Source organism: Artibeus jamaicensis, unplaced genomic scaffold (assembly GCF_021234435.1).
Source record: "Artibeus jamaicensis isolate MK-2021 breed Jamaican fruit bat unplaced genomic scaffold, CSHL_Jam_final contig_1284, whole genome shotgun sequence".
NCBI classification, from domain to species: Eukaryota; Metazoa; Chordata; class Mammalia; order Chiroptera; family Phyllostomidae; genus Artibeus; species Artibeus jamaicensis.
In genome coordinates this window covers 2687755-2705212 of record NW_026521249.1, presented here as the reverse complement: position 1 = coordinate 2705212, position 17458 = coordinate 2687755, and the positions used below count along the sequence as shown (strand labels likewise).

The 17458-nt window shown below is 39.8% G+C and overlaps 1 protein-coding gene across 5 annotated transcripts in view; it reads left to right on the top strand.

Annotated features, from left to right (window-relative positions):
- Window positions 1-17458, top strand: part of MAP3K19 (mitogen-activated protein kinase kinase kinase 19) — an 85011-nt gene that overhangs the window by 29471 nt on the left and 38082 nt on the right. For all 5 annotated transcript variants that reach the window (XM_037167211.2, XM_037167213.2, XM_037167215.2 and 2 more), the window contains one exon: window positions 14851-14947. In XM_037167211.2, coding sequence (XP_037023106.2) covers window positions 14851-14947 — 97 coding nt within the window. The remainder of the gene's footprint in view (window positions 1-14850; window positions 14948-17458) is intronic.

The window sequence follows — 17458 nt, the reverse complement described above, 5'->3', positions numbered from 1 at the left end:
CCTGGACTTGTATGTCTATTTTCATCACCAGGTTATGGAAGTTTTTCAAACAGTTTTTTTTTTAAAGATTTTATTTATTTTTATTTTTAGACAGAGGGGAAGGAAGGGAGAAAGAGAGGGAGAGAAACATCAATGTGTGTACTCCATACTGGGGACCTGACCAGCAACTCAGGCATGTGCCCTGACTGGGAATTGAACCATCAACCTGTTGGTTCACAGGCCACTACTTAATCCACTAAGCCTCACCAGCCAAGACTCAAACAGGTTTTCAAGTCCTTAATCTCTCTTCTCCTTCCAGTGCCTCCATGATGCAAATGTTGTTATTCTTGAAGTGTTCCCAGAGGTTCCTTATATTATCCTCATTTTTAAAAATTCTTTTTTCTTTTTCTCGTTCTGATTGGGGTCTGCTCCCTTATATTCCAAATCACTGATTTGATCTTCTGCTTCATCTACTCTCCTGTTGATTTCCTATAATGTACTTTTCATATCATTTATTGTATTTTTCATTTCTGACTTGTTCTTTTTTAATTTTTCTGTCTTGGTTTTATGTTTCCTATCTCCTTGTCGAAGTTCTCACTAAGTTCATTGAGCATCCTATAACCTTGTTTTGAACTCTGTAACTGGTAGTTTGCTTGCCTCCATTTCATTTAGATTTTTTTCTTGAGATTTTTGCTATTCTGTCATTTGGGACATGTTTCTTTATCTCCTCATTTTAGCTGCTTCCCTGTGTTTGTTTCTATGTATTAGGTAGAAGTACTACATCTCTGGTCTTAATAGAATGACCTTCTATAGTAAGTGTCCTGTAAGAACCCATGGCACAGTCTCTCTTGTTCACCTGAGTCTAGCACTCTAGGTGTGCTCCCCCCTCACTTGCTGTGTGGGCTGTGTGCACCCTTCTGTCGTAGTTGAGCCTTGATTGCTGTTGGTATATCCCTGGGAAGAATTGACCACCAGGCACCTAGGCAGTTGGCTGTGAGGAACAGCTGTGACTACAGCTGTGGGTGCTGCTGTGCAGGGGCTGACCCCACAGAGCAAGATTTGCTTTAGTGGGACTTTGATGCCTACTGAGTCCTCTCCTTGAATGTTTTGTTCGTGGAGGTGGTTGGGTTGTAATCTGGTGTGTCTGAAGCACTGGCTCTGGAGCTTCCCAGTAGGTGCAGACCAAGGTCAGCCACTGCCTGTGCCCTGTCCAGGGCCACCTGGCATGAGCTACTGGGTGATACATACATGGCTGCTACTTGTGATAGGCTTTGAGGTGCCAGGAGAGTTCATGCTTCAAACTGAGACGTGGGCCCAGTGCCACTAGTGCCAGGCCTGGGGCCACTTAGCATGAGGTACAAGGCATGTAGACGCCAGATACTGCTTGTATGGGGCTTGTGAACCTTTTTCGCTATCTTAGGGAAGTTAACAGTATGAGTCAAGACAAGCCATTTGTATGGAAGAGCTACTGGAAATGGCTGGGTTGGCATTGCAAATTGGGTGGATTGGGGTCTCAGGGAATCAGCAGGGCAGGGCAAATAGTGTTAGCCAGGTTGATGAAGTCTTGGATATGTCACCTACCTGCCAGCTCTGTGGGAGGACGGCTCAGCAAAGAACAATGTCATCTGCCAGCACTTCTGTCTGTTAGAAAGCTGCCCCTCCAACTCTCACCCCAAAGCCAGACAATTCATTTCCTCTCCATATGCCTCTGGTGACTTTTGAGCTGCTGCCTCTGAGCTGGAGCTCAAAGCTAGTGAGTCTGAATAAGTACACGCATGGGCCATTTAAGAGGAATGCCTGGGACTCCAGAAGCCCCCCATCTCACTCAGCCTCAATCCCTGCTGGTTTTTACAGCTAGAAATTATAGAGACTTTTCTTCCCAGAACTGGAACCCTGGGCTGAGGTCCTGGTGTGGGGCTGGGACGTCTCACTTTTAGGAGGGACCTCTGCATCTGAGATGCCCTGCCTGGTTTTTTATCTGCCACACATGGGTATGGGACCACCCAGTTTCATGTCTCTGTTCCTCCTACGAGTCTCAGTGTGGCTTCTTCTTTATATCTTTAGATAAAGGACCTCTCTTCAACCAAATTTCAGGTGTTCCTGAACGGTGGTTGTTTTGTAGGTTAGTTGTAATTTTGATGTGGTTGTGGGAGGCTGCAAGGACCACATTACCTACATTGCCATCTTGACTGGAAGCACCTCCAGGCTTTTCACCCTTTTAATGGGTCTTATGGAACACAAGTTTTTAATTTTGTTGAAAACTAATTTATCTATTTTTTATCTTACTTTTTATGTTATATCTAAGAACGTTTTTACTTGATTTGGGTCCTGGTTACAGAGTATGTTCAGTTTCTTTAAAAATCATGCATCTATATACTTATTAATATGTACACTTTTCTGAATGTATGCTGAACTTAAATTAAAAGTAATGGAAAAGAGAGAAACATGCTTTCAAGTATCTGAGAAGAGAATATGGTTTTCAACCTAAGGCCTGTAGCCAGACAATATAAATCAATCATTAGAGTTGAATTAAATACACTTTCAGACACATAAATTCTCAAAAATGTTACTTCCCATGAACTCTTAATGGAAGCTACTATGTGTTCTATTAAATTAAGGGAATAAATAAAAATAGAGGGAAAGTTGGATCTGTGATTTAGGGAAACAAGAAAGAGGAGGGAATCATTGGTATAACAGAGAAGTCAAGCCCCAGAGCTTCAGATAGTCAGATAATTAAGTAGAAACACAGGAAATGGAGATTTCCAGGAATGAAATAGAACTGATGTGTTTAACCAAATGGAAAGACCACTGGAAGTTGGAAGATTTATCCATGAAGAAGAATCATAAGAAAATGATTAGAAATTATAAATAAAAATAATTAAAAATAAAAACAGAGTTTTGTGCAGAAAAAAAGTTATACAAGAAAGAAAGTGTAATCATACCATACTATATTGTCCTACTGTGTAGTATAATACCCACATACTCTTAATTTGGACTTTGACTATTGACTTAAGATGATAAATTTATTGGGAGGGTGAGGGTGGAAGATAAGAATATTGACTTGTCAACTACAATAATAAGTCAGTAGATGATGCCTCATTCTGATTTCTTAAAAAAATAACAGAATAAATATTTTCCAGAGATGTGGAAGAGAATACCAAAAGAAAGTTAAAAGACTGGAGTGGTTGTCTTAGAAGGAAAGGAAATTAATGACCTTTTTGTTATGTCTCTTAACATTATTTGACCTTTTAAAAATGTCAAGCTTGATAAAATTAGAATAAACTAAGAAAAAACACTACGGTATAGCCATACCGTAGAACACTATGCCATGGTCAAATTTATGTGTAGAGTGTGATGTTATTTTCATCAGATAGAAAACCCCACAATGACACCATGTGCTGTGCACCAGGGTGTTGTTGTGTAAGAAAATGTACAGGAAATGCTGTTCCCAGGAACTGCTAACTGAGGCTGGGCTGGAAGGGAAGGGGGCGTGGTGGCACGGTTTGGGGTGACAGCTGAAGGGTTGTAAAAAGCAGTTTTCCTAGAATAGAATGAGAAACAAAATTTGATGTATGTTAAAAGAATGAGACGAATTTGTACTGATTAAAATGAATTAAACTTCACAAGTGGTTAAATAAGCACTTCTCTGAGGCATGGGGTGGGATGAAGTAGAATGGAAACTTTTATTTTTTAACATAAATGAATATTTTATCTTTGTGCATTTATACATTTTCTAGACAGGTTAGTATTTTTTTTAATCCTTCAGCATAATGTTTCTCAAGATGGGGTGATTTCCCTGCCCAGAGGACATTTGGCAATGCTCGGGGACATTTTTGATGTCACAACTGGAGCAGAGGAGCTATTGGCATTTAATGGGTAGAGGCCAGGAATATTGCTAAACATCCTATAATACACAGGGCTGGCCCCACAGCAAAGAACTATTCAGCCACAAATGTCAATAGTATGGAGGCTGAGAGACCCTGCTATGTAGTGATTTTTAAAAAATCATTATGGGTGCTTTATTCAGATGGCCAGGGATCTGAGAAGACAGTGAGTTTGTACCCTAACAGACCATCTTAAATTCAATTTTTAAATGGCCCTTTTTATAAGGAGAACAAGGTGTAGGTAAAGGGCTTGGAATTCAGGAAAAAGTTAACTACATTTAAAAAACTGCAGCATTCTCACTCCAGGTGGTGGTCTTTAGCTGTGTCCTAGGCGGTGGGTGACCCACCCTGGAGTACCACGGCTCAGATACCATCTTGATTGCTTGCAGTCCTCCTGAACAGTAAAGTGGAACTGCTTATGGTCTCCTGGAGTCAGGGAGCTGTCATAACATCAGTTCCTGAACAATAGCTTTTACATGCATTGATTAGTAAACTTACTAGCTATTACCTAAACTAAAATTTCCAACTTTCAAGTCCCCCATCATTCACTCACTGTTAGTTTAAACTACCTTGTATCTGTGAGATCAGTTTCATATGAAAGTACTCGTTTTCCTGTTGTTTGAGCACATTAGACCATCTGGTAGGGGGCTTAGGAATACACTTAATTGCAGATCCACATGAGGAGGTACATTGTATGCAACAGCAAGCTATGCTACTGAAAACAACAACAACAAATGACTCTGTAAGACCAGTAGTACTAGGCAGCCAGGAGATTAGTTTAGACCAATCAATACCAAAGAATCCCTCTCTCCATTACTTGCTTTTCTTTATGCTCTATGAGCTGTGAATTGTCAGTCAGACTGAATCAGCAGAGTCCTTTAAATTCTTCATATCCAAGATTATGTCTTAAAAGGAGGTAGTCTATAGCTGCATGATTCTCTAATACTGCATCTCTGACAAGAACTTGCCCTAGTTCAATGGCACTGATGGCTTGTGAGGTGTCATTCAAAGCTTTTGCCATAACACAGACTGGCCTACTCTTCATTCAAATAGGTTACCATGGCTGGCATTACAATATAGTCAAAGACACATATTCAACAGGGCTAAAAAGGTGTAAATCACTGTTACAATCAGGTGCAAGGGAGAGGTCCCATGAGCCAGGTCAGGTGGGGCTTCCAAAGCATAAACACTGTCAGTCTTCCCAGAGAACATGATCCCCCAGAGCTGTTTGCTAGAACATAGGAATAAACAGCCCTTCCACATATTAGAAACCATGCTGCAGGCAATTTAACATGAGCAAAGGCACAAGATACATCAGTGGTGGTGGTGCAGTTCATCTTCACATCTGCTGAGAGCACAAAAGAGTTTTTAGTAGTTGACAAAAGTTGCACACTTGTTAGCTAGGGCTACATTAGCAAGCTTTAAGGAAAACATTTCCCTGTCCTTTAGCGTTACCACAGGTCCCCAGTTGTAAATATCAGAGTAGGTAATTTTCTTATTGATATGCTCAAACACAGTATAATTTTGAAGGCTTTCTAAGGGAGTACAATCACCTACAAGACATGAAGTGAAGGCTTGTTCAGCTAAGTTCCTCCTGCAAGACAAAAGTCAGAAATGATTAGAACATTTTTTGCTAAGTATACCCAAATATTTTCATCTCATTTGAAAGGGATAAGTTGTCCACAACACAGGGTTGAACAAAAAGTAATGAAAAGAACATAAGTCATTGTTTTTGAAAGATGACTTTCAGGTCTTCTTACTGTGCAGTGGTCCATTGTTCCTCTGGTGCTTTCTTTACTCGGGTGTGATGAATCCAAGGTTTTATTTCTGCCACTTTCACCACAGTTGAGGTGGTGAGGACTATGTCCCAAGGTCCAGTCCTGTAGTAGATTCTGTCACAACTCTGAAGGTTATATTGGTTTTGGCTACTAATATAACATAGTAATTGAAATAAAATATGTAAAGACAAATCTTTAAACTGAGTGTCATGGATAAGAAATTGATAAACAAAGCATATTTACATTTAATTTTTTATGTTATATTTGAATAATTTTCTTCTTGAAAAGCCCAAAAAATCCTTTTATATTAATGCAGTTCTTTTTTGTGCAACATTAAGTTTTTATTGACCTTTTTCTTATGGTTGAAGTAACTTTGAACTCAAATCTAAGAGAGAAATATTCTTTCACTGTTGAACTTGCCTTTTCTTTCCTAGGGCTTTCTCTAGAGTTTAAATTGCAAAACCGAAGGTCATCCTTCACTTCTTTTCCTTGAAAGAAAGCTCACTTTTCTTTTCAGTTGTCTGCAATAGACTTTTATAGTTGACACATATAAGCAGATGCCTTGTTTGTAGGATTGTTCCTAGCAGCTCTTTGTAGACTCTCCTGAGCCATTTTTTGTCCAAGAAGAATCTACTTTCTGAATTTAATTATGTATGATTTCTGTTTTTAATGTTGACAATACTTCTATTTTTTTGTAAATATTTTATTGATCATGCTATTATAGTTGTCCTAATTTTCCCTCTTTGTCCCCCTCTAACCAGTACCCCTATTCCCACTGGCATTCCTCCCTACCCACAAGTTCATGTCCACAAGTGATGCATCTAAGTTCTTTGGCTTCTCCATTTCCTGTACTGTTGTTAACTTCCCCCTGTCTATGTTGTATCTACCAAATCATAGTTCTTAATCCTAGCACCTTTTTTCCCATTCTCACCCTTCCCCCTCCTAGCTGCTAATCCTCCAAATTATCTTATTTATGATTCTGTTTCTTTTCTGTTTGTTTTCTTAGCTTGTTTTTAAGATTCAATTGTTGACAGTTTTGAATTTACTGCCATTTTACTTTTCATAGTTTTGACCTTCTTTTTCTTGAATAAGTTCTTTAGTACTTCATATAATAATGGCTCAGCAAAGATGAACTCCTTTAGCTTTACCTTCTCTGGGAAGTACTTTATCTGCCCTTCCATTCTAAATGATAGCTTTGCTGGATAGAGTAATCTAGGTTGTAGATCTTTGCTTTTGATCACTTTGAATACTTCTTGCCAGTCCATTCTAGTATGCAAATTTTCTTTCGAGAAATCAGCTGATAGTCTTATGGGAACTCCTCTGTAGGTAACTGTCTCCTTTTCTCTTGCTACTTTTATGATTCTCTCTTTATCTCTAACCTTTGGCATTTTAATTATGATGTGTCTTGGTATGGCCCTTTTTGGGTCCAACTGGTTTGGGACTCTCTGTGCTTCCTAGACTTGGATGTCTATTTCCTTTACCAAATTAAGGAAGTTTTCCTTTGCTATTTTTTTAAATAAGTTTTCAATTTCTTGCTCTTTTTCTTTTCCTTCTGGCACCTCTATGATTCTAATGTTGAGGTTGTCCCAGAGGCTCCTTAGCTTATCCTTGGTTTTTTTGGATTCTTTTTCTTCTTGCTGTTTTGATTAAACATTTTTTTCCTTCCTTATATTCCAAATTATTGATTTGATTCTTGGCTTCATCCACTCCACTGCTGGTTCCCTTTAAGTTTTTCTTTATTTCACTTAGTGTAAACTTCATTTCTGCCTGGCTCTTTTTTGTGTTGTTGAAGTACCCAATGAGTTCCTCGAGCACCCTAATAACCAATGTTTTGAACTCTGCATCTGATAGATTGCTTATCTCCATTTTGTTTAGTCTTTTTCTGAAGTGTAGATCTGTTCTTTCATTCGGACCATATTTCTTTGTCTCCTAAGTTTGGCAGCCTCTCTGTGTTTCTTTCTGTGTATTAGGTAGAATTGCTTTGATGCCCTGTCTTAGTAGTACAACCTATTGCAGAAAAGCACACCTGTAAGTTGGATGGGGTACAGCCTTAGGTAATCACCAGGGTGGGTTAACCCATGTGCATCAGGTAGATGGAGTCTCCGATACAGTGTCACTGCTCTGTGGCTCTATGTGGAGAAGGGCTCAGAAAAGGGACAGTGCCACTGTATGGCCTCAGGAAGCTGTCCCCTGGCACTGGCCCTGATGCTAGACCCTTCAATTTCTCCCCATATGCCACTGGTGCCTCTCCAGCTGCTGCCCCATTGCTGGAGCCCAGATAGAGTGAATCTGTGTAAGTTTTAAGTTTGTTGCAGGACGTTTAAGAGAGACTCCCGAGAATCCCACCATTTCAACCCCACTTGTTTTTACAGCCAGAAGTTACGAGGACTTATCTTCATGGCACTGGGTTGGGTGGTCTGATATGGGGAAGGGATCCCCTGCTCCCAAGGTGTAAACTTGATTTCTCCCTGGGTCTTGCTGCCTGCCCCTCTCGATTTTTATCCATTCATGATCTGAGTCTCTTCATCTCCGTGCCTCTCTGTGTGTCTTCCCACCTCCTCCTGTCCTACCCGTCTGCATGAATGTGAAGTATTTCATTTCTTGATTGTCAGACTCTCAGACAGCTTGGTTTTCTGACAATCCTAAATGACAGTTCTTTTGTAGTTCAGTTGCCATTTTTGCTGTGATTATGTAAGGAGGTGAGCTGTGTTTGCCTATACTTCCATCTTGACTATAAGTCTCTAATTATGTATGATTTCAATGCCTTTTCTCTTCTGTATGTTTAACATTCTGCTGTTTGTAGATGAGAACGCTGTTCTATTTCCAGTCTATTGTTACCTCCTACATTATTGTCAATGGTTTATGAAAATCATTTGTATTTGGGGTGTGCAATTCTAATTCTTTTTCTCCTCCATTCATTATTGAGTGTCATTATTTCAAATTTTTCTTTCTTGTGACACCTAAGCACATGTTAAAGGCTTTCATACTTATTATTCTAAAGAGAATTAGAAAATTCTAAGCTGTTTTTGTGTGAGTCTTCATTTCGTGTCAACCTTCAAAGTACATATCATTCCCTACACCCTTTTAGTTTGTGATGCTTATGGCTTTCAGTTTATTCAAAAAATAAAATTTTTAGGCACTTGTAGGTAACACACTTTTAAAAAAATATTTTCCAATGCACAGCTTATAAATTAGGTTTTAGTATCCCTTTCCTGAAATTTTCTCATTGTTTTCTTTTTTCTGGCTTTTGTTGAGATTCTTTATTTTGAACTTTTTAAATATATATATATATATATATATATATATATATATATATATAATTGATTATGCCATTACATTTGTTCTATTCCCCCCTTCATTCCCCTCCACCCAGCACATCCCTCCCCCACCATTCCCCCCTTTAGTTTATGACCACATGTCTCAAGTTCTTTAGATTCTATATTTCCCATACTATTCTTGACCTCCCCCCTGTCTATTTTCTACCTACCATTTATGCTACTTATTTTCTGTGCCTTCTCCCCCCTTCTCCTCCTCCCACTCCCCTGTTGCTAACCCTCCATGAGATCTTCATGTCTATGTTCTGCTCCTGATCTAGCTGTACTCTTAGTTTGATTTTGTTTTAGGTGTGATTGTTAATAACTGAGTTTGCTGCCTTTCACTGTTCATATTTTTTACCTTCTTTTTCTTAGATAAGTCCCTTTAACATTTCATATAATAAGGGCTTGGTGATGATGAACTCCTTGAATTTGATCTTATCTGAGAAGCACTTTATCTGTCCTTCCATTCTAAATGAAAGCTTAGCTGGATAGAGCAATCTTGGTTGTTGAAGTACTTCTTTCCAGCCCCTCTTGCCTGTAAGGTCTCTTTTGAGAAATCAGCTGACAGTCTGATGGGAACTCCTTTGTGGGTGACTGTCCCCTTAGCTCTTGCTGCTTCTAGGAGTCTCTCCTTCATTTTAATCTTGGCTAATGTAATGATGATGTGCCTTGGTGTGTTCCTTCTTGGGTCCAACTTCTTTGGGACTCTCTGAATTTCCTGGAAGTCTATTGCCTTTGCAAGATTGAGGAAGTTCTCTTTTATTATTTATTCAAATAAGTGTGCCACTTGTGGCTGTTCTCTTCCCCTTCTGGTACCCCTATAATTCAGATGTTGGAACGTTTAAAGATGTCCTGGAGGTTCCTAAGCCTCTCATCATTTTTTTGAATTCTTTTTTCTTCATTCTTTTTTGTTTGGTCATTTTTTCCTTCCTTCTGGTCCACTCCCTTGATTTGAGTCCCAGTTTCCTACCCATCACTGTTGGTTTCCTGTGCATTGCCCTTCATTTCAATTAGTTTAGCCTTCATTTGTTCCTCTAATTTGTGACTAAAATCAACCAGTTCTGTGAGCATCATGATCACCAGTGTTTTGAACTGTGCATCTGAAAGTTTTGCTATTTCTTGGTCTCTTAGAGTTATGGGTTCTGGGGCTTTGAGTTCTTCTTAAGCCATGTTTTGGTCTGTTTGTGCCTGTTAAGTATGAGGAGGAGATCCTTAAGTGTTCACCAGGGTGGGGCCACCCAGGTAGCTGGGTTGTGATGCTGTATGTGGAGGCGGGGTCAAAGAGGGGCAATAGTGGTCCCCTCTGCTGCTTCCCATCACTGGGGCTTGCACAGTCTGTCTCACTGCTTGCTCCTTCACTGGTTTATCTGCGTGCAAATGTGTGACCGTGGTCAGCCTGCCACCTTGCACCCTCAGTGGGTCAGCCCATTGCCACCGCACGCCTGGGATCCGTCCATGGCTGACTGTGTGCCTGGGTTGGGGGATCTTTACTGCCTGACCCTGCTCTGCTGCTGGCCCGCCCCTCTTACTGGTCTGGGTGGAGGGTTTGTTGTTGTCAGACTTCTGTATAGTTGAATTTTCTGTATTTTGCCTGTGTTTTTTGTTACTAAAACTTTATTGTCTTTAAACTTGGTTGTGCAAGAAGGCACAATGTTTCCACTTATGCCTCCATCTTGGCAGAAGTCCTGAGATTCTTTATTTTGAACTTTGCATGGTAGCAAGAAACCAGAGTTGTTAGGAGGTCTGGACCCAGACTTCAGAGTCTGGATGGTGCACCACTGGCTAGCTATGTGACTTTGGGTAAGTAACTCAACTCCTCTGGGCCTCATTGTAAAAAGAAGAAAGTCAGTCCTGCCTTTAGAATTGTTGCAAGTATTAAATTAGTTAATACATGGAGTGTGCACAGAACAGTGTCTGGCACTGTGCATGCACATTTCAGTAATCGTTACAAATGTCATAGATAGGCGTGCTCACACTCTGCATTTTCCAACTTTTCATAAAGGTCAATAAGCATCCGAAAATATCTCCAACTTTCTTCCTAAATAAAGTATGCACATTCAAACAACAGTAAGATAACCAATTCTATACATTATTAATACATTACTACAAATGAAGAGTGATGATTGATAAGGGAGGAGATGGAATGAAAGACACTCCTGCACAGTTGGTGGAGTGCAAGTATAAAGCTGTGTGTGTAAAAAAATACCTTAAAAGTTTTATACTCTTTGGATCAATAATTCCATATCTAGGAATCTACTGTAAAGAAATAATGTAATATTAGGGCACTAGTTTCCAAGATGTTCACAGCACTATGTGTAATAACAAAGAATTAAAAACTGCCTAATATGCATCATAGGGCTTATGTTGTAAGACTCTTGATGCTGATAGATATTTGTTAAGGAAAATTTAAAATTCCATTAAAATGACATTTGTTTAGTCAATTGGTATGTAATTTATGCTTATCTTAAGATATAAAATTATATGATGCAGCTATATTTTTTAATTCTTAGGAAAAAGAGAGGGAATATAATTATGAACCATTTTTAACAGTATTAATAACAATTGTTAACAATGGTTTTTTATTTTTAGAATTGTAGGTGATTTTTCTTCTGCTTTTTAAAAAAGACTATTTTGTGTTTCCACATATGCTAGAAAAGAGGGCTCTAGTTTATAGTTTGATTGGAGGGAGAAGACATTTGCCAGATGGTGGTGGAAGTTTTGAAATGCAGAGAAGGCTGAGCAGTGAAATTGACAGCAGTCTCAACTTGGGCAGCCAGCCAGGTGGCCGAGTTGCCATCGACAAGAGCATGGTCTGAGTAGGCCACTTAGGTTTTGCAGAAAGTAGAAAATACTTTTAAAGGCATGATTTGCTGCATAAAATTAAGGTTAACTACTAAATTATTATGATTGAATGCCTAAAATATTGTTTATGGTAGTATAAATGATGGTTTTATTTCAAGATTTTCTATAATTAAAATGAACAAAGTGGAAAAAAAAGATATCCATGCTCTTTTGGTAAGTAGTGAGTGCTGGAGGCTTTTTGATAGACTGCCTGCTTGTCCAACATGTGCTTGTCCAACAGGTGCCTGTATTTAGGGCAAAGACCTTCATCCAACAGTTTTCTTAAATAGGTGGTTGCTCAAATCAGAGAAGCCAGAGAGCTAACTGTCATGTCCAGCATGTGATGGGGTATTGTAGCCACCACTAGCATCTGTCACTGTTCTCAACATTGAGTAGGGAAAAATCACCAGCAACAACTTCTAATGAAGGAAAGTATCAACAACAATGAATTCCAATAAGCAAGCATTTCTTCTTTAGAGAGTTTGGAGAACATTTTATGAATCAAGTTGTTTCTCATCCATGTTTTTCAACATAATGATTATTTTCTAGAGGGTAAAAAGGAAGTTTGAGAGGTTGAGTGCCATGATTTGATCAGAAAGCTGGCAGAGTGAAACATTAATCACCTTTGTTGCCTCCATTCAGTCTAGGGTCCTGTCTGTAGCTTTCTTTGGGGCAGGGATTTCCACCCGCAGCACTTGTAAATGATGTTCCAGGAAGGCATTTGGGAAAAAGTCATGTTCCTTTGGGGTTGTTCACTGTATCAGTGGCCAAAGATTCTTTCCAGTTTCCCACCCAGATGGAATTTCTGGCAGCTTGGAAGTCTGGATGCTGACATGATAAAGTATAACATACTGAATTTCTATGCGTCTATGTGATTTCAGCTTTGATCTTCATTTTTTAATAATATATTTTCTTGATTATGCCATTACAGTTGTCCCATTTCCCCCCTTCATTCCCCTCCACCATGAACACCCTCCCCCCCCATTCCTCCCTTTAGTTCTTGTCCATGTGTCACAAGTTCTTTAGCTTCTACATTTCCCACACTACTCTTGCCCTCCCCCTGTCTGTTTTCTGCCCACCGTCTATGCTACTTATTCTCTGTACCTTCTCCCCCCTTCTCCTCCTCCCACTTCCCTGTCGCTAACCCTCCATGTGATCTGCATTTCTGTGGCTCCACTCCTGTTTTAGGAGTCCGCTTAGTTTGCTTTTGTTTTAGGTGTGGTCGTTAATAACTGTGAGTTTGCTGTCCTTTCACTGTTCATATTTTTATCTTCTTTTTCTTAGATAAAGCCCTTTAACATTTCATAAAATAAGGGCGCGGTGATAATAAACTCCTTTAACTTGACCTTATCTGAGAAAGGCTTTAATCTGTCCTTCCATTCTAAATGAAAGCTTTGCTGGATAGATCAATCTTGGTTGTAGGTCTTTGGATTTCATGACTTGGAATACTTCTTTCTAGCTCCCTCTTGCCTGCAAGGTCTCTTTTGAGAAATCTGCTGACAGTCTGATGGGAACTCCTTTGTAGGTGACTGTCCCCTTAGCTCTTGCTGCTTCTAGGATTCTCTCCTTCATTTTAATCTTGGCTAATGTAATTATGATGTGCCTTGGTGTGTTCCTTCTTGGATTCAACTTCTTTGGGACTCTCTGAGCTTCCTGGATTTCCTGGAAATCTGTTTCCTTTGCCAGATTGCGGGAGTTCTCCTTTATTATTTGTTCAAAAAACTTTTCCACTTGTTTCTCTTCCCCTTCCCCTTCTGGTACCCCTATAATTCAGATGTTGGAACATTTAAAGATGTCCTGGAGGTTCCTAAGCGTCTACTCATTTTTTTGAATTCTTGTTTCTTTATTCTTTTGTGTTTGGTTGTTTCTTTCTTCCTTCTGATCCACTCCATTGATTTGAGTCCCAGTTTTCTTTCCATCACTATTGGTTCCCTGTGCATTTTGCTTCATTTCCCTTAGTATAGCCTTCATTTTTCATATGATTTGTGACCAAAATCAACCAGTTCTGTGAACATCTGATCACCAGTGTTTTGAACTGTGTATCTGATAGGTTGGCTATCTCTGGGTTGCTTAGATGTATTGACTCTGGGCCTTTGATTTTTTTTTTTTTCTGTTTGAGCCATAATTTCTTGGTCTGGTCACAACTGTTATGTATGAGGGGAGGAGCTTTAGGTGTTTACCAGGGCCGGGCGACCCAGTTGCAGGGTTGTGATGCTGTTATGTGTGGGGTCAGAGAGAGAATAATGGCACTTGCTTTGCTCTGTCTTGTATTTCAGTCCCTCCTGCTGCTTCCCACAAACAAACTGGGCTCTTCTGGTGCTGGTTCCTGGGTAGGTGAGTTTGTATACATTCTAGGACCCTATGGGTCTCTCCAAAGAACTCTCCTGTAAGGCTGGGAGTCTCTCCCAGCACCTCAAACCCCACAAGTTTTTCCAATCTGTGCTTTTAGGCATTATTTCTCATTGCTGGGGCCCTGGGTTGTGTGGTCTGTCTCATTGCCCATTTTTTGCCTCGTTTATCTGAGTGCGAACATGTGTCTGTGGTCAGCCAACAGTCTTGTGCATCACTGGGTTTTCTTGTTTCCACCCCACACCTGGGTCTGCCAACCACTGCTTTTTCCTGCTGCAACTTGTCTCTGCTGGCTGCCAACTTTGCCCCTCTTGCTGGTGTGGATGAATGGTTTGTTGTTGTCGAACTTCAGTACAGTTCAATTTTCTGTCTGTTCTGGTTGTATTTTTGTTTCTAAATCTTTGTCGTCCTTAAATTTGGTTGTGCAAGGAGGCACAGTATTTCCACTTATGCCTCCATCTTGGCCAGAAGTGATCTTCATTTTTGATTATGTAATTAATCAGGTCTATGTCTGTCTGAGCCTGGTGTTCTGGGGGTAGATATTTTCCTGTTATTTTAGTCCTAAATAGTTTACCCAGTTTAAAAGGAGTCCAGAGTGTGAAACTTCAGCCTAGAAAAGTCAACATTCACTCTTCCAAAAAAAAAAATATATATATATAATCTCACATTGAATAACTGAGTTCCTATTTTATGATGTTTCAGGAGTTCGACCAAGATGATGACTGCAGTCATTCCATATTAGTTACTGAAGGAGGAGGTCCAGGTGGTGACGGGCCAGATTGGCAGCCCAGCACAGAAGGTATCTCGGCTTCTGTCCTTGAAGTGTTTACAAAGATAATGTGGGAGATAATGTGGATTGTTTGGATTTCTCCCATATTTCAGAAGCACTCAGTGCAGAACTTTGAAAACACAGAGAAGCACAGAGGGACTAGAAAAACGTTCATAATTCTATCCTTTGCTAAATGGCATCTCTCTGACGTCCCTCCTCTCTACTCTACCCCACTTCATCTCAACCAGCCATTTTATGCTCTTTTCCTTCTTGTTTGATGATATCTCTCCCTGCTTGACCCCCATCCACACCCCCATCCACTCCCTCACAGACTCTTCCATCAGCAACAAGGGTCTGCCTGTCCCTCTCAGAACCAGCTGTTTGTCCATCAGCTGTTGTCCCAGAGCTTCTCCCTTGAGGGGAAGATGCAGACTGAACAAGGCACTAGAGCTCCAAGTCTTAGTCTTTTATCCTATGAGGCCACACGTCTGGAATTTTCCAGAACAACAACTCATTCCAAATACATTATGCTGTCATATCTTTAACTAAGTGTGCTTGCATTTAACGGACCACGTGGCATTTTCAAATTTTTGCTTCAGAAAATGCTATACTCACCCTAGGGTTACATTGGTCTATCATGTTCACCTTTAAACTTCTTAAATTAAATGTTTGTTCATACTGTGCAATTTCTCTCTGGCAATTTTCTGACTTTCATTTCTAACACGCCAGGGAAGCTGCCCCCTTGGATGTCTTTTTTCCTCTCAGGACTGCGAGTCAAGGCGCTGTCTCCTCTGGCCCCTAATGCAATGCTGCCCTCTGCTGGGCATCCTTCTCAATCTCACTTGGAATCTCTTTCCAGGCTGGGGGTCTAGAATAATTTAGTAACATTTGAAATTATTAACGCCGTAAACCCTGAAAGACCTAATCGAAATAAACAAATTCTGGCCCCTTTCCAAACAGTCCTTGTGGTTGGCCTTTGACTTTCAAGGATTCAAAGCCAAGTTCTCAGATAGTCAGTTGTGTCCCAAGCACCTTCCAAGAGGTTAAATTCACTTACCCTGCTCAGTTTGGAGATGACTTGCCATTTGAAGTGCTAGGAATTCTCTTTAAGTCAGTTTGTAACATTTTAGATTTTCATATAGGAGCCCTAACGTAGCACCTCCACTAAGCTCTTGTGGTTTTAAGCTCCGAAACTTTGGGTTATTAAAAGAAACGTTTGTTTTCAAATTTTCTTCTCATAGTTGATAAAGTCTTCTGTTGAACTAGTTACTCTTTTCAAGGTCTAAAATAAAAATGTTTTTGGCATTATTGTGCACTGCATTCATCTTAGATATCAGTACATCTTTTTAAATCCCATTACACGTTGCTTCTAACATCCTCCAAGTGTTTAATGTTTAAAGTGCTGCACACCTTGTGAAGACCTCATGCATGTGCCGTAGGACTGATTGTTCTGTAGTAGATATATACACTTAATCACTTAACTTATATCTGCTTGTCCATTGTAGTATTTTATTAAAGGGATCATCACTAAAATATATACATATCTCCATGTGTGGATCACTCCCATAGACTTTAACGACTAGAGTTCATACACATCACATTTGCTTCAATAGAGGCTCTTACAAATGGTAATATGTAAATTACAATTTTTAGACTCCAAAACATCCCCTCATCTTTTTTGTTAATATAAAAATCTTTTATTCCTCAATCAGCTGTTTTCTCAGAACATAACAGATACAAACTTTGCAGATGGGAAATTAAATGTGTAAAATCGCTCTTTTCATAAGTAATTAAGAACCTATTTTCTCTGGCTGGTGTAGCTCAGTGGATTGAACGCAGGCCTGTGAACCACACAATTGCGGTTCGATTCCCAGTCAGGGCACATGCCTGAGTTGCAGGCCAGTTCCCAGCAGAGGACTCACGAGAGGCAACCATACACTGATATTTCTCTCCTTATCTCCTTCCCTTTCTCTCTAAAGATAAATAAATAAAATCTTTAATGAAAAAAAGAATGTATTTCCTGAAATTATGGGACTTAAATTTTTTATACTACAGTGTATATCTATCAAGATTCTTAGTTGCAAATAACAGAATCATCTGTAGCTGGGTTAAAAAAAGTTTTGAAAAGATATTAGAACATTGAAAAGCCAAAGGAGAAGAACAGACCGTAGGTTGGATTTGCAGAAAGAATTCTCATAACTGCACCTCGGAAGTGGCTGCTGCCGACCCGGATCGTGCCCCCTCCACCCTAGTGCAGGGGCTGCTTCCAAGTCACCTCGACTCTCCCTGCTGCCGCCTCCACAGAAAGGAAGCCTGTGCCTTATCTTTCTCCATGTTAATTATGTGAACCTGTTTCTCAAATTATTTTTTTGAACAGTGGCAGCGAAGGAGGCTGGAAAAAGGCAGTTTCTGAAAATTCTTTGTTGAGATTTATGACTTCAGAAGTTATCAAAACATGGAAAAGTTATCAAAATATTTTGAACCTTGATACCCATCAATTTAAGAGCAAGCAGAAAACACAGGAAAGTGAGACTTTTCAGG